This window comes from Pempheris klunzingeri, chromosome 11 (genome assembly GCF_042242105.1).
Source record: "Pempheris klunzingeri isolate RE-2024b chromosome 11, fPemKlu1.hap1, whole genome shotgun sequence".
In the NCBI taxonomy this organism is placed as follows: Eukaryota; Metazoa; Chordata; class Actinopteri; order Acropomatiformes; family Pempheridae; genus Pempheris; species Pempheris klunzingeri.
The window spans coordinates 19382661-19409760 of NC_092022.1; the positions used below are offsets into that span (position 1 = coordinate 19382661).

The 27100-nt window shown below is 41.7% G+C and overlaps 1 protein-coding gene across 1 annotated transcript in view; it reads right to left on the reverse strand.

Annotated features, from left to right (window-relative positions):
* The window catches only part of LOC139209491 (rap1 GTPase-activating protein 1-like), a 49000-nt gene extending 24048 nt beyond the window's left edge, over positions 1 to 24952 (reverse strand). The window contains exons 1-2 of the mRNA XM_070839217.1: positions 24835 to 24952; positions 11337 to 11372 (exon numbers count right to left, since the gene is read on the reverse strand). Of these exons, the coding sequence (XP_070695318.1) occupies positions 11337 to 11372; positions 24835 to 24878 (80 nt within the window). The 5' untranslated portion in view covers positions 24879 to 24952. The remainder of the gene's footprint in view (positions 1 to 11336; positions 11373 to 24834) is intronic.
* Positions 24953 to 27100: the final 2148 nt, after the last annotated feature.

Genomic DNA, 27100 nt, shown 5'->3' on the forward strand with positions numbered 1-27100 from the left:
AATATTTCTACCAGGAGGGCTTTATCCCCACAGGATCACTGATCGATACCCCCGCTGAATATGAAGCCCTATTGACACTGACAACTGGCCAGTTTGCACAGCGGGCTTTCAATTTCTTTAATTAATTCAATCTATTTCAACACACGCAGTGATCGATCAGTATGAAAATTGATCTGAAATAATCATGAAGCAGTGAAAAATGCAGGCTGTAAAATGCATGTGATGATCAAATAAGACTACAGCAGCCACAATGACATATGTACCACATCTCTGTATCTACAAGGTGCTTTGTGCTCTTGTGGGCAAAAGGCACCAAGCTCCACATGCATGGAAATATCATTGAGTGCATTCAATATCTCAATGAGACAAAATGGAACTCTTGAACTCCAAAACTAATGGTGTTTCAAGTGGATAGCGGAGCTGTCTGTGCTGATGCAGGAATTAGTTATATGTGTGACTGCGTGTGGAGCTGTGCTGGTCTGGTGCTGAGGATGTGGATGATACAAACAGCTGTTCAAGAGGGACAGTGACCAAGATGGTAGTCTGTGCTCAATAAACATGAACGAGGCGAGGATCACCAGCGGCTCCCGTGGGAGAACAGGGTCCGATAGGGCATCAGCTGCCCTGAACTCGTAATTAGAACTGATGCACAATAGAGTGATGCAAAACACACACACATACACACTCACACACTCACACACACAAACAAAAAGTACAAAATATAAATAAAAAATGAGATAGAGACATCTGTCTGTCTAAATTTGCAGTGTGTTGCTCACACAGTAATATTGTAGAAAAACACACAGCAGTTCATAATGTCACACATATCCCTTCTACATCACTCTCTAGCAGTATCAAAACACACATGAGAGTAAGAGGGACAGAAGAAAAACCCTGCCCAGTCCATTACAAAGTAATCCTTCATCACAAGCATACTGTGAAGCACACATGACATACTGCTGTTAACACACACCTGCCTGTTCTGTGCAGTGTTACCACGTAAGCCCTCCTGCAGATCAGTTTGCAGCACTAAGCCACAGCTTCATCCCAACCCCACAACAAATTACATAACACTCCCCAGCTGGTTTGCGATGCACAAGCGGAATCAGCCGTGTGAAGAAGTAAGAGCATGTCATCTGGGCAGCCTGATGCCCTGCGCAGACTGGAGCAAGAAACTTACCCACTCTGTGGCAGCTGTACGCTGGGAGCTCCCTGGGAAGTCCGGACAGTGACCAGCACTCGGGCAGATGACTCACTGTCTACGCTTCTCCCTCAGTTAAACGTCTCACTCCCTCTCCCTCCTCCTCTTTCACAATTATGCCCTCTCTCTGTCTCTATCTCTGTCTTTCTGCGTCTACTCTCCTCTCTCTCCAGCTTCAGTCAGCTCACTTGCTTCTCTCCATCAGCCGCTCACCTGCTGGCCTCACTCTCAGCTCTTTGGACTGCCGCGCACTCCCAGTGAGCATCCTCTCAGCCTCTGATTCTCCTCCCTCACTCTCTCTCTCTCCTCCCACTCAGTCTCTCACACACACATATGCGCTCTTCAGTTGTCACTTCCTCTGTCTCCACTCTTTGTCGGCTCTCAAGCTCGCACATGCATCATGAGGTACTCATCTGGAAACCCGAACTCTAAACCAACCTCCATCCACCATCACCACCACCCTTATCCCCTTCAAAGCAGGAGACCCTCCCTCCATTATCTATTTAGGGGACAGCTGAAGTCTGCCGCTCCAGAAGAGAAAGGAAAGCAGAGAGTCTGAGGGTAACGGGGGTTGCCTTCACTCCCCACAGTGCCTCACAACCCAGCTAGGGCTGTTGCTGTGGCAACTGCATCAGCCACATGTGGGAAAAAAAACATCCACATTCACATTCATGTTCATTATAATATGATTTGAACAAGGTGATAATGTCCAACGTGAAACTCCCAAAGGTGAACAGGCATCGCAGCCTTTTTTATGCTCGTTGTTCAGGATGAGAGAGCACGTGTGGAAAGGTTTTTTAATTACTGTAATGAGTCTCCTTCAATCCCCAGTGAACATGTGCGTTTCCTCCACTAAGCTACCATCCGCAGTTCCCAGTAGACCTGTGACTGATGTCCCCGATAATGCCTTTTCCCACTAAATCTCTGCTAAATAACATTCCATGCAGGGAGAGTGTCGAGTCCTTTCCTTAAACAGCTGCTAAATGAACAAGCATCTACCTGTGGACTAAAGTGAGTGTGTGTGTGTTTGTTTGTGTGTCCTGTATGTGTCACATGGAGAGATAACAAGGGATTACAGCACAGTCGTCACACTGTGCACCATTTAGAGCTGCATATTGTGATAAACAAAACAAATAATCCTCTCACTGTCCAAAGCTTAGTGGTAAAAAAAAAAAAATTGTATTATATCATTGGACACAACTTGAACATTGTCCAGATTAGCAGTAATTTGTTGAGGCCTCCTGTTGTAGTGGGGCAATAATCTCTCTTTTAAATCCCTGAGCAAAAACCTGCAGATAATAATGTGCTGTTCGATCTCTTTTGGAAGAGCTAAAATCCAGGAGGTGCAAGGTTAAAAAATGAAATTGTTGTCTGTGAGGGGTTTTGTCAATAAGCTTATAGATAAAAACACATTATCGGATGAGAGCAGGCAGATTTCACATGCTGAGTGATGTTTTAACACGGATCATTGTGTTGGGTTCCTATCAAATCAAAGCCACAAACATTTAGAAAGGCAGTCTGGGACTTCACTGGAGACTCAACACTCTTGTATGATGACAAAATAATACTAAATAACAGAAGAACAAGGAGAAAATCCAGAGCTGTGGAGCTTTATTTCTATCTCCTCCGGAGGAAGATAGTTGGATTTAAATTGATAGTATCCTCCCTGCTCCAATGTCCTCTGCAGGATCCCACACTAAATCCCTTCCGACCAGCCCCCTCTGCCAGGGATTCCCATCCCATTAGCCGGGTGAAATGGCCTGTAGTCACTCCCCGCTCCCGCCCCCACCTCTTATCCTCTGAGAATTCCTGCTGTCCAGAAATTTCCCCATCTCCCACCCTCCCTCACTTTCAGCTTTTAAAGCAGTGATTTTTCAACCGAGACGAGTTAGGTACAAGACACAAGCTCAAATAATGGCCAAAGCTTGCTGGATCGTATAATTCCTGAAGGATTAAGGCCAGCCAAATTAAGAGTCAGCAATTGTGCGTTCATTGTTCATAAAGTATCATGAATATGTTCAAATTTATACAGAATGTATACAAGTTCCCTCTGATTCAAACTCATTTGTCATGGTGAGCAAAATAAGCCCAGCGAGCAGGTAAGAATGTAATCTGTCTGATGTGTGAGGGGCAGGCTGCGTGTGACCAGCCAGTGACCCCCAGGGGCAGCTAAAGGCTTAGGGCTCCAATCACAGACACATTATACACAAGCAGACTGTCAGAGGTCTCCAGCAAGTAAGATGGCTGCTGTTCTGAAATATGAATGAATGGTTATTTATGCATAGCCATTGAGTGTCTCCCACAGGTTGAGATTTAATTAGCGGTGGTTGACCTCAGGGGGCAGAAGGGGGGAGGAGGGGAACTACAAATAGCACTGAGCGGCAACAGTCGGCTGAAAAATAGAGCTGATTTCATGGGCTGTTTAATGACTGTACATGAATGCATCAGTCCAGAAGCGTTTACTGTCCTCACGGCAATTCTGCACAGAAATAAACATAAGAAATAATACATGTAAAAGCATAAAAATATTTTTGTGCTGTATTTTCATTTTTTATTTTTTCACAAATCTCAGTGCCGTTCACATTGTTTATTGTGAAAATATCCCACACTAAATAGTGGTAAATTATTTATTTATTTATCCTGATGAAGAGAAATATCTGGAGTGAAAACAGTCAGTGTTATCATCTGTGACTGAAGATTTAAGTCAATCAAAATGTTGGACGTAGGAGGTCTGAAGGTTCTCATGCTGTTCTAGAGTTGCTAAAACCCGCCTCCAGTCACTCTTAAACAAATTGGCTGTGTTAATCAAGCCCATGGTTTGTTTGCAAGGCAAAGCAGGAGTGCAAACTGCTTCCTAACTTTTGAAGAAACTTTACATTCCCACCATGATCTCTCTGCAGTGCACCCGAATCCCACTGTGCCTGTGATTGTGACTGGGTTGATAATCATGCAGCATTTAACAAAAGATCTTGTTTTGAACTGGGTAATTGGGCTACATTAGGGGGTCCTTAAAGCAGATATGAAAGGTAAGCATGTTCGTGATGATATTAATTATGACCTCTTTTTCTCACAGCAGATTCACTCCTGTTTAACCTGCCCAGTCGGGTCAGGAAGTGACCACAGAGGAACAGGTAAATGACAAATAAGGTCCATGAAAGTTTTACCAGCCAGGCGTTTGTGTTACACAATTTCTAATGTGTTGATATAGTGGAACCACTGCAGTTTTAACTATTCCACAAATAGAGAATTGGTTGTTAAAAGCCACACTTTTCTACAGCTGCTAACCTGCAGCCACATGAGCAGCTCTGTGAGGAAAAATTTCATGGCAATCCATAAAAAATTTGTTGAGATGTTTCACTAAAAGCCAAACATGCCGACATGCTGGTGGCACAGGGGATCAACAGAGACATTGGGGTTCATCCTCTGGGAACCACGAGTTTCACAGCAATCCATTCAATAGCTGTTAATTTATTCCAGTAAAAATGAAAAAAACGTCAACCTCATGGTGGCACTACAGCAAAGGTCAGAGGATCATCAATGTCGGTAGATTCATCTTATGTTTGGCATTCCATCCAGTATTGATTAAACGGTAAATAACTAAATAAGATAAAGTGATCAAATTCTATATTGGAATAAATCAACATGGATATTTCTCATGCTCCTGACTCCCAAAAGGTTTGACCTCAGTTAATTCTTAAGCGCTGTCGACATTCCCCAAACACAAGTTATTTAACAAGTAAGCTGTCTATAATGTGTGAGAATTTATTTCTGAGGTCAGACATAAACACATTTCACTGTGCTGCTGGGTGATCCTGTTTCTACTGTGTTATATATTTGGGTGATGGCGCTGAAGAGCTCAGATATTAGACATTGACCCCCCTCTTGGATTCTATCAAATTCATCATGAAGTAGCAACAGCTGCCACCTTGCCTACCATCAGTCCTTCAGTAGCCACAGATATGAGGAGCACATGTGCTATGAATTACCTCACAAATTGACCCTGGAATTGCCCGGTTTCAGGGCCATCCTTCCCAGCCTCCTCAGACTGACCTGAATCACTCATACAAATGGGAGGATGATTGTCCCTGGTGTGAAACTATTTCTTCGAGCTGCGCTTTTGTCAGTTACTTGTCTTGTGTGTGTATGTGGCTGTGCTTCAAGCCTCAAAGGTAATCTCTCTAGATGAAAACTGATTTGGTGGAAGTTCAGCTACATAAATATAGACTACTGTATATAATATATAACACAACATGTTATATGACCCCCCTGAGTCACCTTTATTTAAGTATGTCATTCTGTGTTCGAGAAGGAAGTAACAAAAATCTATTTTATGACTTTCCCCAATCTGCTTTTGAAAATGCAAACCTTCTAGGCCCTTTTGTCCTATAGCTATAAAAGTTACCGCTGCCACAATCAGACAAAAGCAAACATTGGACAAAATTCAAAAAGCCAATACGTCTGAGAAGCTGTTTGTTCCCCAGGGAACTGTAACTCCAAACGACCTTTTACACAAACAGTCAGATATGGAAATCCTATTCAGCAGCTCTTATTAACAATAGAATACACCAACTGTTTCAAGGTATGAGCACAATTTACTACTGTAAGAGAAAAATACAATGAAATGCTACATGCTAGGAATCATAAATAATAAAATGTCTGCTCTGATGTGTGAGGAGACTCCTCGATGGGTTCTCAACTCCCCCGACACCTGGCCATATTCAGTATGCATTAAAAGGCCAGGTACAGCAGGTGTTTTTGAATAAAGCATGTTCACTCTACCGATAGGTTCCCATTTCCAGCTTGCTTATCTCTCACAATGTCACTGTCCAGATTTCCTTGGAAACACTCCACCTGGGGAAATCACACTCATGCAGATGTGCCTTTTCAACAACAAAGGGTCACTGCAGGACAATGTTGTGCTCTATTATGTTTGATATTAGGGTTAGTGTATTCACTGAAAAAACAAAGGGATGAGATCCCAGCAGAACTGTGCAGAAACATTTGATTATGTGAGAATTTCCTCTCCTATGGGAAAGCCCCCCCCCCTCCTATGGGGGGGGGGGGGGGGGGGGGGGGGGTCGAGTCCTCTTTCTCCCACTGGCTTACCACACCATGGTATACACAATCCCAGATGTACACTCAGGGATATACCCTTCCACAGATTCATGAAATAAAGACCTCGGCTGCCTCTTCCAGACCTGAGGCCCTGTCACCCGAAGATACTGCAGCTGAAGGAGACTGTCTGAAGGCACAGAGGTGAACTTAAAAAAAACTGAAAAGCTTCAAGAATCAGATAAAGTAAAATTGAAATGTCCTGTCAAAGTTACCTTGCACTCATCTCAACCTTCAACAGCCTGCTGTCATCTGAGCTTTATTTGTTTTTTAAGACATCTTGTGCCGGTGCTGGATGGTGGGTGACATGTTAGGATTTGGATTATTGAGACGGGTAGAACCAGGGGCGGGCTTGTCACTTTGGTGCTATATTTGGTCAGACAGCAGGAGACTCACAGAAAGACAGTCTAGTCTGATCTAGCTTGACAGTTTGCTTTCCCACTATGTCCGCTCCTCCAGACAGCTCAGCTTGACGTACACAGATGAGCATGCACAAGCAAACTGACACCCAGCCCGGCTTGACAGTGCAGTGGTGAGCGCATGTGCAGAGGAGGCCCACAGAGGATGATGCAGAGTGACATCTCATGGGAAATCAGTGAACACAAACAGAGGAGTGTTTACAGTGACACCTCTTAAGTGGTTATGGCTGGAAATAGGACACAAAGATGAGACAGAATCTAGAAAGCATCATAAAAATAGAATGAGGAATTACATCATGCAAATTTAGAATAAACAGCAGGGTCATTCAGCAGCATTAAATTTACTTATTTTAGAAATGTCATTACCCACTTAGAAAACAATAGATTAAAAAAAGCACACGCTTTGTCCCTGTCAAAACTGCAAAGCAAGGAAAAAATCTCTTCTGACATTTGCAATTTAACCAACTTACCAATTTATTATTATTGTTGTTGTTGCTATTATTATTATTATTATTATGACATAATAGGACTATTGCAGACTGCATCTGCACTGTGCATGTTCTAAACTTTTTACCACTAGAGGGCAGAGGTCAGGACAACCAAAACCAACACAACCAACAAATACTGTTTGATGGTTGAGAGATAAATCAAATGATTTGATTAATGATTCATGTTTTCCCACAAAGAAGTTCAGTTACATGGTTTAAATAAATCATAAATTGACATCTACTTCTTTTTCCTTCTTGAAATTTCACTGAAATTTACAGAATCTATGACTATACAAATATTTCTAATTCTAAAAAGTTTAACTACAGACACAAGATGCTTCTTCTCAGTGTTTGAGCACTGGATGTTTTAATTTTCTACATTACCCTTTTGCAAGTTTCATGTTGGACCCTAATTGGTTTCCAAATAGTTGCAATGACACAAAATCATCTTGTACGTGCTCCTTTTAAATTAAGATTTAAGATGAGCACAGATTAATTCCTTCCTTCCTCCTTCGGCAGGTGAATGTGAAAGCAGCCTTCTAGCATCAAAGACCGCACAGAAACATCATTCTGCAGATATAGACAGAAAAGATTCTCTTTAGTTTATCGCTGCATTTAAAGGTTTGTGTTCTAACTGCTCAAGTTCTTTAACCTGAATCTTCCTTGCTTAAAGTAGCACCCAGGGGTGGTTCAAAAAGTGCAGACTTGTCTTGCATGAAGGTCAGGTGATCTGAGGCATGGACATGGCAGCAGGATTAAAGACTGGGCAGGAAGTTATACAATGGCCAACCTGCCACAATAATCCATCATGCTCCAGGGACAGAGAGGCATCTGGATGTATGTATGTGTGTAAGAGAGGGAGAGAGGCTCTTATACAACATCTCAGTGTGGCCATTATCCACACTAACCCTCCTCTCCCATTTCCTCCCATCAGGGGAGCTTAGCAAGACAGGATTACAACCAATTACAGGCCTCCCCTGGAGGGCCCAGAGACAGTGCTTGAGGATCATCTGTTTATTGCGTATGACCCACAATGACCACATGGAAGATGGTCATTTAACACTTAATCAACAACAAGAGTTGAAGGATCAAAACTGAACAATACAGTCTTCTGAGAATTCATTACCGGTATATGATTGAGGAAAGGATCAATGTATGAGTAGGTTCTATTGCTCAGACAGCACCAGCGCCAGCCTACATGTGTGACATGCCATGAATTTATGAACCAGGACAGCCCCTCAGGTCCTCTGGCACTGGTCATTTAGTTGTTTCAAAGTGTAGCACAGAACCGTTTGGTGAGGCAGCTTTTAGTTTTTGTGCTCCAAGCCTGAGGATCTAAAAACAGCTCAGAGTGTTGATATTTTTCTAACATAAACCTCTTTAGCTTGACATTTGATTAGAATGCTTCATGGCCATTATTTATTTTAATCAATCATTTATTAGGGCCCAAGCACCAAACGGTTCAAGCACCCAATTGAAATGCAAGGACTTACTATTTTTGGCTAAAATCAAAACACATTTGTAAGGATCTAAACATGCACGAAAAGTTGTGAAACTTTGAAAATTACATTTTATATGGGTCTTGGACATGGCAAAATGTATTAAAATTAGATTTAAATCTAACAGGGAGGCCATTTGATAGGCTTGTATATTAATGAGGTGGTCAAACCATCTCAAATCTGGTCAGAGAAGTCTTAAGACCTTGATAGCGCTTCATTGTGAAGATTATGAGTTTTGCCAGCGCGGCGTGGCGAATTGTAATGTTTTGACATGAAAAAAAGACACTGTTGTAACTAGACTGCACAGACTCAGATTTATCCAAATTTCATACGTTTGGTCTGAAGACATCTTTTGGCCAATTTGGAATCATCGTCTTAACACCACCTACTGACAACAGGAGATGTCATATTTTATGCTTTGCCGTACTCCTCACACCAGGTTAACCACATCCATCTCAAATTTGGTCAGAAGAATCTTAAGACATTGATGATGTTCAATTGTAAAGCTTTTGCGTTTTTATCAAATGCCGTTAAATGATGACAAATTGCTCACCATGAGGCAGATAGTTGCTTATGAGGGGGTAGGCATGCTTGGGTTTTTGGAATGAAAGTGTCCACATTTTAACAAACTCCTCCAAGAAGGTTAATCAGATCCACCTCATGCTAGGTTATATAAATAATACCTTAAAAATGAAAAGTTGTTGAAGATCTGTACAAAACATCACCATCATTTGATTTACATGAGATCTTCATGGTGTGTTCAACACCATATATTGGAACATAAACCAAGATTAGTGAGTATTGTCTTGCACCACATCAGGGACATAGGAAGTCAGATTTAACTTCTTTGTGCAGCGTTTGAAACACATGAAAATCCAGAGCCACGTAGACCAGTCAGCATCCGGCAACAAGGCAGCGGCCGGTGCACATCCATACACACAGGGATGTGCGAGGGCCAGTTCATTACTGCTTGCAGCTTCAATTTTACTGTACTATTTTAGAAACTATTTTTTTGGTTTTATTATTACATTTTCCTAATTTTTATTTCTTGTCTTATCATCAGCTGATTTGAATTCACTAATCTGCATGAAAGGTGCTGTAAATAAAGTTTGATTGAGTGAGGTAGATAATTGTTAGTATATTGCCGCCTTTTGTAATTAATACACAGCCTGGTTTTAATAATCAGTGTTGGGAGGGGGCAGTTTTAGAGGAATGCATGCATCAGGCAGGTAATTTGAATTTTTATGTACAATTTAATTGTGGAGTCATGCGGTTATCATCAAAACCCTCTTCAGGCTGGTTAAAAAGAAACTCACCAGAATTTTCTTGGCTTTCCAATTCGGAAAGGTGAGCACGGCATTATGCTGGGTCGTGCTGTTGCAGTTTTGCCGTCGGAGATTTAGCTCACTCTTCTAATTTTCCAGTCATATCCTGTCCAACATTCGGCACCTGAGGGAAGATTTTGACTTTGCTTCTTCCAGGTTTTCTTTGATGTAATTAACTATCTAACTTTTGTCTTTAGGCTTAAAATAGTGGAGAATCCTTTCTAAAAGCAGCTGAAATATCTGATGCGCCACAGGTTTTGTTGTCAGAAATTGATCTGTCCTGCTGGGTATGAACACCGATGATTATGTAAAATAATTCAAGTTATATTAACCCAGTGGGAAGGCTCTAAATTCATTACGCAGTGTTTGTTGAATTCCTCCTTGCTTTGAAGAAGAGCATGACTCTGACAAAGGAATGATTTTGAGGCTGAGACTCTGCTGAACTCTAACTGTATTGTCTTGCAGACATCACACTTGACTGTTCTCTCTCTTCCTGCCATGTCACCTCGTCCTCTCACTTCCTCTCTCCTTCTTCTGCCTCTTCACGCCCACAATTCTTTTATTTCCTGTGCTGTTTTGTATCCTCTTTTAGATTCTCCTCTTCATCTTTATTTAGCTCCAGTGTCTCACCTCCTCTTCTTTTTCGTGTGCTGCAGTCTCGATGGCCAGACTGCAGTCTCTGCAAACAAGCCCAGCCACTGCTGACTAGTGCAGGCCTTGCCAGTAAAAGAGAGAGAGATCCTCCTGTGTTTGTATTCCAGAGGGAAGGAATGATGATACTGCAGCGAGGTACTGTTTAACCTGCTGTAGTCAGACAGAGGGTTGAAGGCTACACACTAGTGCCACCACACCTTAAAGCATTCAGAAATGGAGTGGTCTATCTGCAGTGGCACGAGGTGTGCTTGCTCAGCTCCCTGCCTGCCACCACACGCCACTCAAAGCAGCCCTCCAACCCTGCCAGCATTGCAGATATAGTAGCGCAGACTGGGTATCCGTTTCCCCGCTGCTGCCCATCTGCTCTACCTTTCGCTGGCTCATTCATCTTACTTACACTCTGCTCGGTGGACCGATTCACACATTCACAAAGTGACGAGGCCAGTCTGATTCAGCAACATCGAACACCACTCCGGAGAGCTACAAGCTTTAAGAACTGTAATCCACTGTGCTTGTTTATCAAAAAGTGCTCAAAATGCTTCATAACTATCAGATAACCACTTTTCTTTTTCATTTCACAATGTGCTGTCACATTGTACCATATTTATTGGCAAAACAAAAACAGAAGAAAAACTCACCATATGCTTCTGGCCTTAGAGAATGTCTTGTCCACTCTAAAAAAAAAAAGAACAAGGAAATAACAGATATTATAAACAATAGTAATTAACTGTGTTTTACCTACAAGTTAAGACATGCAACACGCTGCTTGTCTTTCTGTGGTGTTACTCCATGTTGAAAACAACTAAAACTGACTGAAAATGGTCAAAAACCTGCTTAGCAAATCACTGTTTCAAAGCCTATGAAAACGACAAGATGATGAACTGAACGTCAATGCTAATAACGCTACAAAAACACAATCATTCTACTTTGAATTACCATATTAGCAAGAAAGACGTGCCGAATTAGAATATATCAGCACCAGGTGGCATCTGACTGAATCCTGCACTAACTAATAGTTTCCATGCTCTTGCCTGCGTGCATCTAAGTTTTCCCAGACTAATTTAAGTGTGGAAAGTGCAGAGGGATAATGGACCATCCTTTCCACTTACAGAAAGTCCACTGAACTGAAAGAGGTTGGTTATGCAGTGGGCTGGGTTACCCTGAAATAACTCCTGCCATCTGTTGAAGTAGCATTTCCAAGGATGAAAGGATGATTACTAGCCTTGTATTCCCTGAGACAAAACAAAGCTTTTCCTGGCTTGAATCTGCACTACGAGGCTCATTACTCACTGTCAGTCAAGAATAAACTATAACCTGTCCTTAAGTTACTCTGGATAAACAGATTTGAGCCGTAATCAGTGGCAACAATAACCAGATGATGCAGCGTAGAGAACTTGAGCTGTGGATGCACAGTAGAGTTTCTGCCAATAGATGGCACTGTGTGAGCAGGGGAAATATCATTCTTGTTTATGACATTCATAAAAAAAAAAGTCTTTCCTTCTGCTGGTCAACCAAAAAGCCATTCATCATGATATTTAAGTCCATAAGGCAACCTGACACACAAAAAGGACCAAACAATTTTTCTCTGCCTCTAATCAGAAAATATCACAGTCATAAACCGACACCACATCTTCTCTTGGGATGCAGCTCTTAACTTCACAGACAGCAACAAAGTTGATACTGAATACTGATAGCTGCTGCACTGTGGCTCGGTGAATGACTCATGGCTCTGGGCCTGTCTCTTGTGATAGCTGCTGGTTGTGACACAGAGAAAAGGGAATGTTTAGTATGTCTCTCAGGCCTCCCGCAGCTGCCTCCTGTATGTATATTGACCCCTCAGAAATTCCCAGGATGATGCGCTGTCAAACAGCACAAAGGCAGTACATAATACAAACAATCCCAAAGCTGTAAGGTTTATTTTGTGTTGTTTTTCTCCTTGCTGTTGGCCGTATGACTGCGTGTCTGATTTCATCCTTGAAGCCAAAGCTGCTGACTGCTGTTCACCCCGTGTCTACCACAGCCACCAGAGTTCAGACCTCTTGCTCATCTTTTCCCTGGACATGATTAGTTTGCACGACACAGCAACACCCAAAGGATCAAACAACCAATTCGGGAAAGAGAACTGACTCTTGTTGTATCAGAAATATGGGTAAAGCAAGACTAAGACTGGTAAGTCTATGAGCCTGTACTTAGACACAGTGGTAAGATAAACTTCAGCATGCGAACACGCTCACATGACAACGTTATATATACACATGCACACGCACACACAAGTACAAGTACATAAAAATTCTAAATACAAGCCCACGTGTCAGGCAGGCAACAGAAGGAGCTTCTGTTTTCATTCATATAAAAAAAAAAACTGATTCTGAGAAATTTCCAAATAGGTAATGTTGGGGTCAAAAGTAAAAAGGTTTGTACTTCTTCTTTTGTTGTGAGAAATTCTCAAAAGATAATTGAAAGCTTAAAGCTTCCTCCTTCTCAGAAAACTGTGTTGGTGAGAGGAAACAGGCCCTGGGGGATGGGGGGGGGGGGGGGGGGGTTTGTTCACTGTACTGTGGAGTCACGAATCAACAGACTTGCGTTGTTACAGTAGGTTGTCGCCCGACTCCCCTCAGTTCAGAAGATCGCTCATCATTTTCAGCCCCAGGCTTCCATGTGACGCATGATGCCACTGAGATGGATTTTGTGGTGCTGTTCTATCTCAAATCTACGCCCAGAGTTGATTTCAATGAGCTTGACAGACATACGTGAGCAGATCAATCAGAGCTTCATCTTAAGTGCAATGCTGGTCCTTGAAAGAGCCAAAACACTTGCGGGCCAACGGCTCTGCTCTTGCGAAGCTGAGTGTGAGTGTTTTCATATGTACTGCATCACCAAGAATAACATTTTCTAAACCTCATCCTGTGCTGCTCACCCATTCTCAGGTTTCATGGAATTCCCATAAAATGAAATCAACCAGGGCGTGTCTAGGTTATTGGATAAAGGCTCCAAACTGAAACACCAAAACCAATACAGGAAATTTGCAATAAAAGATACCCTTAGCTACAAAACAGAACATGACACCAATGAGCTGAGACCTCCTATCAACATACTGGGATGGATAAGGGATAAATTCGGCAAAGATGTTAAGATTATGAAATGAACATGCTCTTCTCTTTTCTTGTGCTATAAGCTCCTGAGATGTGTGCCTACACGCACATACAAATACTGCACTTGTCTGACATCCCGCTACAAGCTAAATAAAGGCCATGTAAGCTGCCTTAAGACGGAAAATAAGGTTGTTTTCGGATAGGAGACATGAAAACTGCATATACTGCAGACGTTACAGTGAAAACTGTTTGCCTTGATTCCCATCAGTTACTTTACATGCAACAATTTATCTGAACATTTGGGGAAGCACTTGAAGCATGTCAGCTGGGGTTTGAAGTACAGAAATTGTACTTCTGATAATAATTACAATATTATTGCTCTTCTAAGTTAGTTAAAGGAATCACACAAAAAAAATCAATCAATCATAAATCCAAAAATTATTCATCCATGATCAAAAAGAAACTTAACTCATCCATCAGAGGCATTAGAAAGACTTTCCATTACCGAAGAAAAGCAAACCTGGACTGAGCAGGACATTATGCTGATAAAGAAGCTGAAATCAGCAAGATACGAAAAACTCTTAGCCTTATCAGCAGGACAAAGACTATTTTGTCACTCTCTGAGAGAACAACAGTTGTGGACAAAAGTAGGCTATAACAAATTTGCCTGTGCTAATGCATTTGCGGGCTATGAGTCATATTTGCACATTCAACAAACAGTGAAAACAGTGTGTGTAGCCTAGTTGTTATTTTTAAAAAAAGACTAGATCAGCTAGCGCATTTAGAAACACAGCATGGCACAAACTGGAATTACAGCTCAGGAGGTGATATCCAAATACTGACAAGCTGTTTTTCATGCTTCTTCTACACTCTTAGCTAGGTATCAACCCATGAGCTGGTTTCCATGGACACAAACATCAGCGAGGGATAAGTAAGCTGAAGCGGGTCCCAAAAACCCTAAGGCATCACCGCGTCAGCAGCCGTGACAATTAGTTGATTCAACTTAATCTGACTTTAAGCACAGCTCCTAATTTCCTACTTTCTTCCCTGCTAAACTTTTTAATGTGTTCCTCTGCGGTATATATCAAGTCAGCAACACACTGCTCATGGCAAGTAGGTCACCAGACAAGGCTGAGAAGTCAGCCCGGAGGAAATCCAGCTTAAAGCAAACAAGTTTGTTGTTCAGCCACCAATCTGCTACAGTAACATGTTCTTACGGTACTAATTCTATATCTGAAATATAAGAAGGACTCTAAATTTAGGATAATCCAGATTGAGACAAACCCATCTCTTGCTAAATTTTCTTAAAAGATGTGGGACTATATCTGAACGATCATACCAGACATTCAATATAGTTTGTTAAGCTTTTGTCTTAATTTATTCCTTACCATTAGAAAAAAACACATAAAAACTGGGGAAAAAACTAACCCTAACCCAATGAACCCAGCTTGCACAGAAAATATTCCTCTTCCCTACAGCTACAATCATTTCTGGTGGAGACAGGGTCAGAGTTACACCCAGTCCACCCAGCATGTGTACAGAGCGTGCTGACTTAAGACCTTCATCCGTGTCCAGTTTTGGGCTTAATACTCTTCAACCAAAACAGGCATGACAAGATCACATAGCATATATGTGACTCACCCAATAAAGAATAAAGAAATAGAATAAAGAAATAAAGAAAAGTTATAAACTAGAAAAATAACCATTATCACATTATGTTAGCATTAAACACCCACTTAGGTTCAACTACAGCAAAAGTTGCTTTGTGAAGCTGTACTTGGTGCTTTGAACTAAATGCTACCTGCTAACATGTTCACAGTGACTTTAGCATGGTAGCATTTGCTAATTAGGAATGATATACGTATGTTGAATTAGAATTTAATATGACCATAGAATGTTTCAGGCCTTCTCAAATAAAGTTACTCTCTCCTCATGAGAGTGAACAGAATATGTCAATCTGACCTCCACAGACGTGGCTTCTCCTGTATTGTTTTGTGAAGAAGATAGACAGAATGTACCAGACGGACCTTGATTGTAATAATTTTGTTGTGCTAATCATATTCTAAAGTTGTGATTAGAGATACACGCCTACGCAAACAACATCCACAAGTGTTTGAATATTATATGATCACACCAGGGTTGCACTATCTGTGACGCACACAATGAAATGGCCAGTTAGAGACAGTCACGGATAGTACTCGGTCCAGCCAACCCTTTAAAAAGCATATGCATGAAAGAGTCGGGGCTCACTGCCAGAGGTCCATGAGGCCTCTGTCACTCCGAGCCCAGCGCTGTATGTACTTTACCTGTGACTTCTGTGACTTGAATAAAACTGCTATTGGGAACTGCAGAACTCTCCGGCTGAAATCCTCGGACTGTCAATAAAAGAACCGGGAGAATCTAACAATTGGTGCCGTGACCCGGATTGGCAAACTCCGAGACGTGTCCCGTTGAGGAACCCCGGAGTGAGTGGAGGAAAACTTTTTCAGACAACTCCAAGGCGCGCCTGAGTAAGGGTAAGCAGAAAACCTTTTTGAGATAGAATTTCTGCACATTGGCCATACTCAAATCAAAGTTGTCTGAATAATGTTGTTCCTACATTCGCTAAAACGTAAACCAAAACTGAGTATAACTAAACCGCATTGAAATGTTATAGTCACATGTAAAGTACAGAACCACATAGTCACAGTTGAGGGAAAAGAAAATAAGTGTCCAAGGACAGCTAATTTGGCCTGATAAGGGACAGAACTCACTGGGTAAATAACCACTGAGAGTTGTCTCCCAAATTTTAGGGCAGGACATTTTGCTTTCCTCCATACTGTACACTATTGTATATATTTTCCGGGTAGCTAACCGATGCCGCAAGGGCGATGCCGCTAAGGAGCGATGCCACTGATGAGAGTGATGCCGCGATGCCACTGTTGAGAGTGATGCCACTGATGAGAGTGATGCCACTGTTGAGAGTGATGCCACTGTTGAGAGTGATGCCACTGATGAGAGTGATGCCACTGTTGAGAGTGATGCCACTGTTGAGAGTGATGCCACTGTTGAGAGTGATGCCACTGATGAGAGTGATGGTTTTTTAAAAAAAATAGAATAAAATTAAAAGAATAAATAAAAAATAAAAATAAACAAATAAGTAAATAAAATGAAAATAATAAACAAACAAGGACACAGGGACAAGTTTGTTATTTTCCATGACAATGTGGGCAGTTTCCTGCCTGGATGATATTGCAACTGAATAATGGGACACATAAACTAAGGTGTTTTGGAGTCACTGTGAATTAAAACGAGTGATAAGACTGGGAGAACCCCCAGCAAACAAGCGCACAGATTAATAGAATCTGTGTAGAAGCTTCTTGTTTGGGTCCTCACTCGGGCAATCACCGACTCTGTGAAAGCACTTATACAACTTTTTCACCATGTCACACAAAGCTGTCAGATATGGCAGCAAGGACAACAGCAGGGTACAACCCCTACAAAAAAATGATCCACATAACCCCTGCGGACAAACCACAGAGGGAATTGTGTGTGCAGAACATTAAAGAACTACAGAGTAACTCTCTCCTCTGTTGCTGTACCCCCTGCTTGGATGATGTTTTAACTGAATGAGGTGTTTGGCATTGATCAGTCACTACTGATTGGGGATCCCAACACCTGATCCAGGTCAACAAGCAGCTCTGTCGGGGCAATGGATTACTAAGGGGACAATTCGGCTTGGGCGTTTCAGAATCACTGTGAATTAAAATGAGTGGTGAGACTGGGGGAAACCCTACCGATCAAGCACTAAGACTGGTAAGAGTCTGTGTGGAAGCTTCTTGATTAGGTCCACACTTGGGCACGGGGCACTGTGCCATTCACTGATTCTGTACAGATACGCATACAATATTTCACTATGTTAAAACAAATGAATAAAGGATAAAAAACAAGTATGGAGAGATAAAGGACTGGACTACTAAACATGTTGTGCCAAGAAGCTCACAGTGGAGGCCACTGTGCTAGCTCTAAGGTTACAGCACTCATCTAAGGGCAGCATACCACCCAGCCTCACAAGGACTGGTTGAAGGAGCAAACAGAACTATCAAAAAGGACTAGCGAAAGTCTGTGCAGACACAAACTTCCACCATGAATGTTAGTCCACATGAGATACTGACAGGAAGAAAAATGCCCTGTCCATTTACCACTGACATGCCACCATTACTCTTACAGTATGAAAGTACACATGAATATGTCAAAGTTGAAAAACACTGTGATGAGTATTTCCCAACAGGTAACGGAAATACTCACAAAGGAACAAAGCCACGACAACTCTCCTGTTGAAACGGGAGACTGGACCTTAAGAGAGGTCAACAAGCTCAATTGGTTCCCACCCCTTTGGGAGGGACCCCACATGGTAGCAAAGGCTGCCTCACACTAAAGAGAGGACTGACAGACAAACTGAATGACTGGATCCATGAGACCCACTGTTCCCTGACACAAGGCCTAAAAAGACAGGACGTTGACTGAGGTTCAGACTGACTTAAGAACCTCTACACCTGACCTAAGACTCTACTACTGACCCTGATCCTGGGGACGACCTCCCACCACCACTATCACACCCAGAGAAGTACATTTAACCTTTACTAGAACTCACACACCCACATAGATGCAATTGACATTCTCAGAGGTGTGCCTGATGAATATAAATTAGCCGACATGTTAGCCGCTGGTTTTGAATCTCTCTACTGATGGGTCACTATAAGCAAAAAAATGTGGACATGATTAACTAAGTCCACTCTGATATACTACAAAAATGACCCTGGATTTTCTTTTAGCAGAAAGAGGTGGTGTTTGTACTTTATTTTGATAAAACATTTGGCACATGAAAAACACTGATTAGCTCTATCTTTATCTAGTCTAGTCTGTGGTTGCAGTAACTCTTTCAGTAACTCTGTGGTTGTTGCTGTACTCCTTGCATCAGGCACCTCTGTCTAAAATGTATTACAGCTTCCATCAATGATAAATTTCCACCACCTCTTTATTAATTACTCCACTATTCTAATGAAGCTCTTCCACAGATTTCTCTCTCAGGATGAAGAGGATCCTGCCCTTGGCTGCACACACCGTAAACTGCTAACCTTTAATACATACCCATATATAGCTATCCACACACTTAGAGGCGTGATACTTATAGATGTTACTGCTTATTGTGCTTTTAATCATATGGTTTAATCACTTTGTTTAGAAATTTCCACATGCATTGTGCAAGGAAGACTGCTTGCTGCTATTAACTGCAATTGAAGACCAGCTTACACATATTTGCCCACATATAGGTCACATTAATCTGCACTGCCTTTCCTACATATTGTATATTGATGTAGTAAAAGTATACCAAAAAGGGACGCCGACAAGTCTCCCATGTAATTGTGCTGCTTTCTGATGTGGTTGGTTGTTTGCAGATTGGGGCCCTGCTAGACAACTCGCTGCTGAAGAATACAGCACAATACACACAACATTCCTACTTCTTATTGGATTGACATGATAAAATCATGTCAAAAGGGGAATTGTTGAATTAGAATTTAATATGACCATAGAATGTTTCAGGCCTTCTCAAATAAAGTTACTCTCTCCTCATGAGAGTGAACAGAATATGTCAATCTGACCTCCACAGACGTGGCTTCTCCTGTATTGTTTTGTGAAGAAGATAGACAGAATGTACCAGACGGACCTTGATTGTAATAATTTTGTTGTGCTAATCATATTCTAAAGTTGTGATTAGAGATACACGCCTACGCAAACAACATCCACAAGTGTTTGAATATTATATGATCACACCAGGGTTGCACTATCTGTGACGCACACAATGAAATGGCCAGTTAGAGACAGTCACGGATAGTACTCGGTCCAGCCAACCCTTTAAAAAGCATATGCATGAAAGAGTCGGGGCTCACTGCCAGAGGTCCATGAGGCCTCTGTCACTCCGAGCCCAGCGCTGTATGTACTTTACCTGTGACTTCTGTGACTTGAATAAAACTGCTATTGGGAACTGCAGAACTCTCCGGCTGAAATCCTCGGACTGTCAATAAAAGAACCGGGAGAATCTAACACGTACATGACAGTCTTCAGGTATGTGTGCACAACAGCTTGTGGCAATCCATCCAATAGCTGACATTTCACAAGACATTTCACCAAAAGCCAAAAACGTCAACTGCCAGTAGCACTAAGGAAACGTCAGGGGACTAAAATCAGTGGGATTCATCCTGTGGGGACCATGAGTGTCTGTGCAACATTTCATGGCATATCCATCAAATAGTTGTTGAGATAATTCAGTGTGGACCAAAGTGGTGGACTGACCAACATTTGATTAGCGTGAAGAAGAAAAAAGGTGGATGCTTGGATGAATACAGTATCTACACCTATTCAGACACTGTGAATGAGGTTTTTCTCACATTAACGCCTACATACAGTATTATACAGTATATTCTTGTATCTGACTCTAGTCATTCATTGTGCTTCAAGATAGGAACTGGATGCGGCCAAAAATTGATAAAAGGTCTTGAGCAATGCTGAGCAAATTCTTTATATATAACACTCAGGATAGTAATAAGAAACACAGCCAATTGTATTGACTGAACAGGACCAGAGCTAGGCTGTATATCTTGGCCCAGCGTGGACTGAATGAGCCCATTGAAAGAGAAATGAGAGTAAAGTGGTTGAATGTCCTCATTTAGCTACAGTACAGAACGATACAGTGTATAAGAAAACACACACACACACACATGCACACTATCTATGCCGACTGCTGCAGGCACTGCCATATCTGTCACAAACACCCACCCAACAAAAAAAAACAATCATATGATATGTTTTTTTCTGTCGGTGTCATGATTACTGTCCTTTTATTCTGTGATGTTGTGTAACTTAGACTCACACATATTTCACCAGCTTAGGATCATTTAAATGGTATATCAAGAACTCATTATTTTGACACTGTAATGGCGATGGTACGATCACTATATAAAGACAATATTGATGACTACTGCCCTCAATCATCATGCCAACGTCACAGTAAACTTTTTCAACATACGTGTTGGTTCAGGTTTCAGTAGTTTTGTGGCTCCTAACGTGACAGATTGTTTGGAGATTTTGGAATTTCACTCCTTGATTCCTGAGAACATTTCTGTTATACTATTTGCTCTCCTTTGCTGTGCCATTATAGCTGTGATGAAGTCCATTACTGTGTTAATGTATGGTTAAAGCAAATTGTCCAGCTGCTTCACATGAAAAGCTTTTTTATCAGCAAACCACTGCAGAGCTTTAATTTCAGCTACGGGAATTGTTGACATAGTTAGATTAATGAGCTGGTTACCTGATCAAATGTGGTGATAAAGACATTTTTGGCACGTTGTTAGTAAAGATGCAGCCACATGTTAACTGGTCCGATGAAGAGAAAAGCAGGTGACAGATATTTATTCCCATTGGAAAAAACAAACACAGCTTAAAATGTAGACATATGTACACTGTATGGGGCTCATATTACTAATGTCTTGATAAATTACCTCAATGTGCCATAGTCACCCAGTTTTTGCTCTCTTATTGATGCTATTTTGCGATCAGCACTACTCATTTGCTGTCTAGAAGAATAACATTGCAGTAAAACTGTCCGATATGACGTGTTTGGAGATAGAGGGTCATAAAAAGTACAAGACTATAACGAAAATCCCTTCTGTTTTCCTGGTTATGTTAGCAAAAAAAAAAAAAAGTTAGCAATTGGTAGCCCCACAAACATTAGATAATTAAGCTCACCCAGAGCCTTCCCGTCCCATTCTTCTCCGCGGATGGCTGGCCATTGTGACTATGAATGCGAATGTGAATGTCAAAGTAAATATGCAAGGTGAACTGACTGAGTAGGCAATGAAGAGCCCTCTGGTTGCCCTACATCTCCTGTTTGTTTTGCCACTGCCCTTGGAAAGGCACTTGAATGGGCTCCTGTTCTCAAGTAGCCCTGCCTTGCGGTCTAATCATCTTTTGTCATGCAAACATTTGCTTTAGTCAAATAAAAAAACCCTGTCTGTGCCGTCTTCCTGCTGTCCATGGTACAATTTTCAATGCAACAAGCCTGAGACACTAGATAATCAAAAATCAAACAAAGACAGGAGCCTATCTTTTTTCTAAGAGCACTAGGTATAGAAATAAACAAAGGACTTAAAAGTATAATCTTAAATTCTTTAAAATGATACTGCAGCCTCTCGAGCCTTTCGTTGGAGTCACAAACTACACAAAAACTTGGACACAAAGTTAGCTGGTGAGATGATCTCGAAGATATTCACACAATGTTATTATGAAACAAGGACTCTGTTTAAGACGAGGAAACACCTTTTTCACAAAGAGTCTATAGTCTTATTTATTTGAAGAAATTACATTTTTTAAACCAGCTGACCAGAGATTGCGAACAACAATTCAGGCCAGCTCAGATTTCAAAACAATGCGGGCCTTTCCATGCGGATGTTTCGAAACCGGACTGACATGCATTCTTCCAGTCTTTCCATGGAAGCTTACAACTTACAGCATCATTGTTCATGTTGCCCGAAGGTCTCGCCACTGACGTTCCTAAGATAGCATTCAGTTCATTTAAGACGCAGGTCATGAATAAATAGTTTATGAGGAGACAGACTGTGAACTACAGAGCACACTATAGACAAACAGAAATACATACAGTAAGTACAGTATGTCTCATGTGACAATACACCAGGTATGTAGGACCAGTGCATTATATCAATTTTAAAAGTGGAAGGAATAGTTAGAGGAGGTGGAATTAGGTAAGGTTGTGTTGCCGGTCTCTGCGGAGCCTTGAGTGAGGTGGCGCCTTGAGTGAGAAGAGTGGCCAGGTAACGGAGGAAGAGCTTCCTAAGATGGTAGCGGAGGAGAAGGAAGAAACTTCTCCTTTCCTCAATAAAAGGATATGAAAGCTGAGTGTTGCAACATCATGGTCACACTTGACTTAAGCACATTTCTGCTCCCAGTATGCATTAAAAGTAGTCTGCCTGCACTAGCAAAAAAGAAAGGGCCATAACCTCCCCAAAGTGAAACAAAAACCTAACACATAATAACTCAAATTAAGTGTCAGCTCCATTATTATTTGATGCCAAAATTACAGAGCATGCTGCGTTAAAGAAAGACGATCAAATAACAGAGGGGCTGCTTTCCTTTCAGTGAATGCCAATGGGATGCAGGGGGCAGAGTGTACTACAGATCACCCACTGATGTGAGCAATCAGACTGACCTATCGAAATGTCAAGTGCAATGGCATTCAAGGCTGCTGCTAAACAGACAACAGAAGAACAAGTATTTTGTTTTATATAGAAAGCTGATCTGCTTCATCCAGAGTCCTCAGTTGTTCAACTGTTCAACTCTTGATGATAAAAACCAGTGGATGATCAATCCAGACATGACGGCTGTCTTATCTTATTAGTGACATATAATTATTTTAAGACTAATTCAAGATAAGAGAGTTATTTTTAGTCTGGAACTATCTGGGGCTGTCGAACAGTGAATGAGACAGTCCCTAACGGTGTTAGCGGTTATCATGGCTACAAAACTAAACAAATACATCAGTAAACATGTTTCTAATGAGTTTATGGTAGCAATTGCTAGTTTCAATACAGCATGATGTTCATTTTGTAAATTACGGTCTCATTTAGAGCAAAATAGACTGTAAAGCAGGGCATGCTTTTGGGCAGAACTGCCTTGTGACTAAACAATCAGAGGCAGGTCATGCCTAAACCTAACCGATCTGAGGCGGTCTTCGCAGAATGAACAAGATTAAAACATCCAATATACCAAACTCAAGGTTTCAGAACAGCGGTCCACAAACCAATGGGTGGCGTCACAGTGGCGCCAATACTGCTTATACGTATTATATGGTAACAGCTTGTTGCCCCAAGACAACTTGGAATCAGCAGCCAATAAAGTTGTCAGTGAAGCCTGCTTTACCTCAGCGAGGTAAAGACGATGCTAAATCAAATCAAGTGCATCAACAAAACACTGTCTCTATTTTCCATATTATTAGTACCAAGTATTCATTCATTATTTATTATCATTTACTTATTCCTTGGTTCTTTGCTGAAAACGTCCTGGGAAATTATTACAAAATTGGGCATCCATGTAACACAGCATTACTTGAGTTATCTCATTTCTGAGAGCACTCTCTATCATGACTCCCACTATTGCATATGTATTAGTGTCTGTGGCTCTACCTGGCCAACAGCCCACACACTGACAGCAATTACAGCTGTGGCCACTATGCCAAAATTGCCTTACAGCACAGCCTAACTATAAGAACTATCCCCACTAGTGGTTGTTGCCAAAGGGCATATTTCCAGACTTGTCTTGAGGCTACACAAAACTAATGCTTGAGTAAAGGCAGCCAGGGAAGTGGTTGCATCAGGGCACCTGTTCACCTTTTGAGCATTAAAAAGTTCCCTGCTGACTGCATCTAGTGTTCATTGTGCTATCCACACAAGAACACTGGGGACATGAGTGCCTATGGACAACATGGGAAATGCAGCACTGATCTGTGTAGCGCTGACATTAAGCTATTCCAAATACGCACACATGTATAGTATGTCTGCAGTTTGCTACAGTATCTAATGCAGTTCCCATCCTTTGTACCCTCAGCTCTGTCAGGGCTTCAGTGATAATATCCTTTAACCTGAACCTGTCACCTTATATTGTTTATGTTTCTACATCTGATACGTCACCATTACTGGACAGAATGTGGCCATTAATGGTTCACCATCAAGCAGCAACATAAGTATTTTTGGGTCCAATTTATGATAGAAAGACAGAAAAATGTCAATAAAAACATTTAAGGCAAAAGCTGTTCTCATAAATATGATGGCATTCCAGTGCCACAAACATGCAGGCACAAATACAGACACAGAATCTGCACAGTCATCAAACAGGGAGACAGAAACAGATACACTAACACACATCACACAAAACAGATCTGTGTTATGTGAGGAGGTTTAGTTGTTCTTCAAATTATTAGGATATTCATTCTTACCCTCCATAGGCTCCAAAAGTGAAACTCCTCTTTCTCTGCGGCATACCGGCTAATGGATAGCAGTGAGTCAGTCAACTCAGTGCTGAATGGAGCCAGCACTTGTGTCACTTACGCTGACTGAGCATGTGTGTGTGCGTGTGTGTGTGCATGTGTGTGAATGTGTGTGTTTGTCTGCTTTGCCTGCCGTCTGACTTCCACTCCCACAGCCTCAGCTAACGTGCCCTGCCTCTTCCTTGCTCACACGCCTCCTTCATAAACACGGGGGGGGGGGAGAAACGGCATGAGGATGAGGGAGGAAGGGGGAGGGGGTTGGAGTGAGGGCTGACCATGCCAGTCTCCCAGGGAACCAGGACTGTAGTGGCAGCTTTTCTCACGTACAGACTACATCCTCTCTCTCATACATCAAGATCACAGAGAACACAATAGCAGATTTTTCCCCCCCAATCACAATATACTGTAATCCCTAAAACCACACAGCACTGACACAAGTCACAGAAGTACATTATTAGTGACTTGATCACAGGCAAAACACAGAGGAGTTCTTGGCGTTGTGAGAGTTCGCTTAAAACAAGTTTTGCAACACTCATTCTCTCTCGGTGTCACTGGAAGACAGCTGGTCAAACAAGCTGTAGACATCAGACAAACAGCACATCATTCTTCACAAATGTCCCAATCACAGCTAGTGTTGTCCCAGATTAGCAGCTCCACTCCTTCATACTGTCATAGGTGATGGCCTCTAAACAAGTTTCTAATCTGTTCATTCATCTCCCTCCTAATTCTTTCTTTTGTGAGCCCATCACCTCTGGTATGCATACAAAATGAGAGTTCTCCTGCAACAGTACTAGCAGCTCTGAATGAACTGAGAAAATGTCTGGACACAGACTCTCCTTTAGCGGGCTGTTGAGTCTGATAAACTGGCAGCAGTGACAACAATGCATTAATGCGGCTGTGGATTATTAAATAAAGAAGGATTGCAGTCTCAAGCATCAGCCAGCTATCTGATAGACAGTCACTTCCAAAGCATTTGCACAATGCTGGGTGAAACCTGTTTTCATGGGCAGCGTCAGGCAGGACAGAGTCAGCTGTGTTAGATGGGAAATGCAAGGCTTTTAGTTGACAATAGTTAATTTAGCCTTTAATCATTAATAAATCAAACCTCACCAGTCCGGGACCTTAATCTCCCCCAGGACCAATGATGTCTTCATCACATTAACAGTAATGCTTTCATAGTAACTGAACAGACAAGCACTTAATTAATCAATGTGCCTACCAAAAAAGCGCAATCACGCTGATAGACAATGACATCATCTCTCTACAATTACATCAGCCCTTTGCAGACTGCAATTTTCTAAAAAGAAAAAAACACTTCACCCCAGCATCACACTCCTTGGCTGACTTTGACTTCGGTAATGGACTTCACTTTGTCTCTTGGCCACGCAGTGATTTCTCTGAAGATATCTTTGGTTTCATTGAGTGCAGCTATTATTTTCTTGATTGACCGTTTGTCTTTAGCCACGCTTAGCTCGTGTTAGCTCGAGGGTTGCAGATGTCTGTCAGTCAGTTAGTCCACCATTTTGGTTCAGACTGAAAATCTCAAAAACTACTGGGTGGATTGCATTGACTGCATTTGTGGTTCCGTGGGGATCTGCTGAATTTTCCTCCAGTTACACCATGAGGTTGTCATGTGTGTTTTTATTGCCGCCATTTTCGGTGCAGACATTCGTGTGCCCTCTGGATAAACTGTAGTAACTTTGGTGATACCTTAACTATCATCAGATCAAAATATGAATTTGTTTAATTTGTCCAGCATCCGTTATACTTCTTGTGTAGTGACTTCCTTTAGTGTTCCACCTACTTATTTGACAGTGACGAAGCTTATTAGACGGGAAGAAAATAAGCTGGAGTTTGCCATCATCTGTTCCTGACTAGATGTTAAAGGTCAGTCTAAAAACAGAAGAAGACAACATATTTATGTAATAGAATAAATATAAAGATAGCACAGTACACATCCACCAATAAATAATGCCACAATACAGCACATTGTAGTTAGTGAGTACAAAAAGTGCAGCAACAGCAACGTCTATGTGAAATTGTTGTTTGTGATTGCGAACATGTTTTAAATACCCAAACAGTTTATATCTTACCCAACATGAAAATAAATCTTCACCCAGACCATCACTTCAGTTAACATTCAATCAACTGAAAGAATCAGAAACTACTGATCTGATCCCAACATGCAGCCAGCTCTTCATCCTTGGCAGAGCCA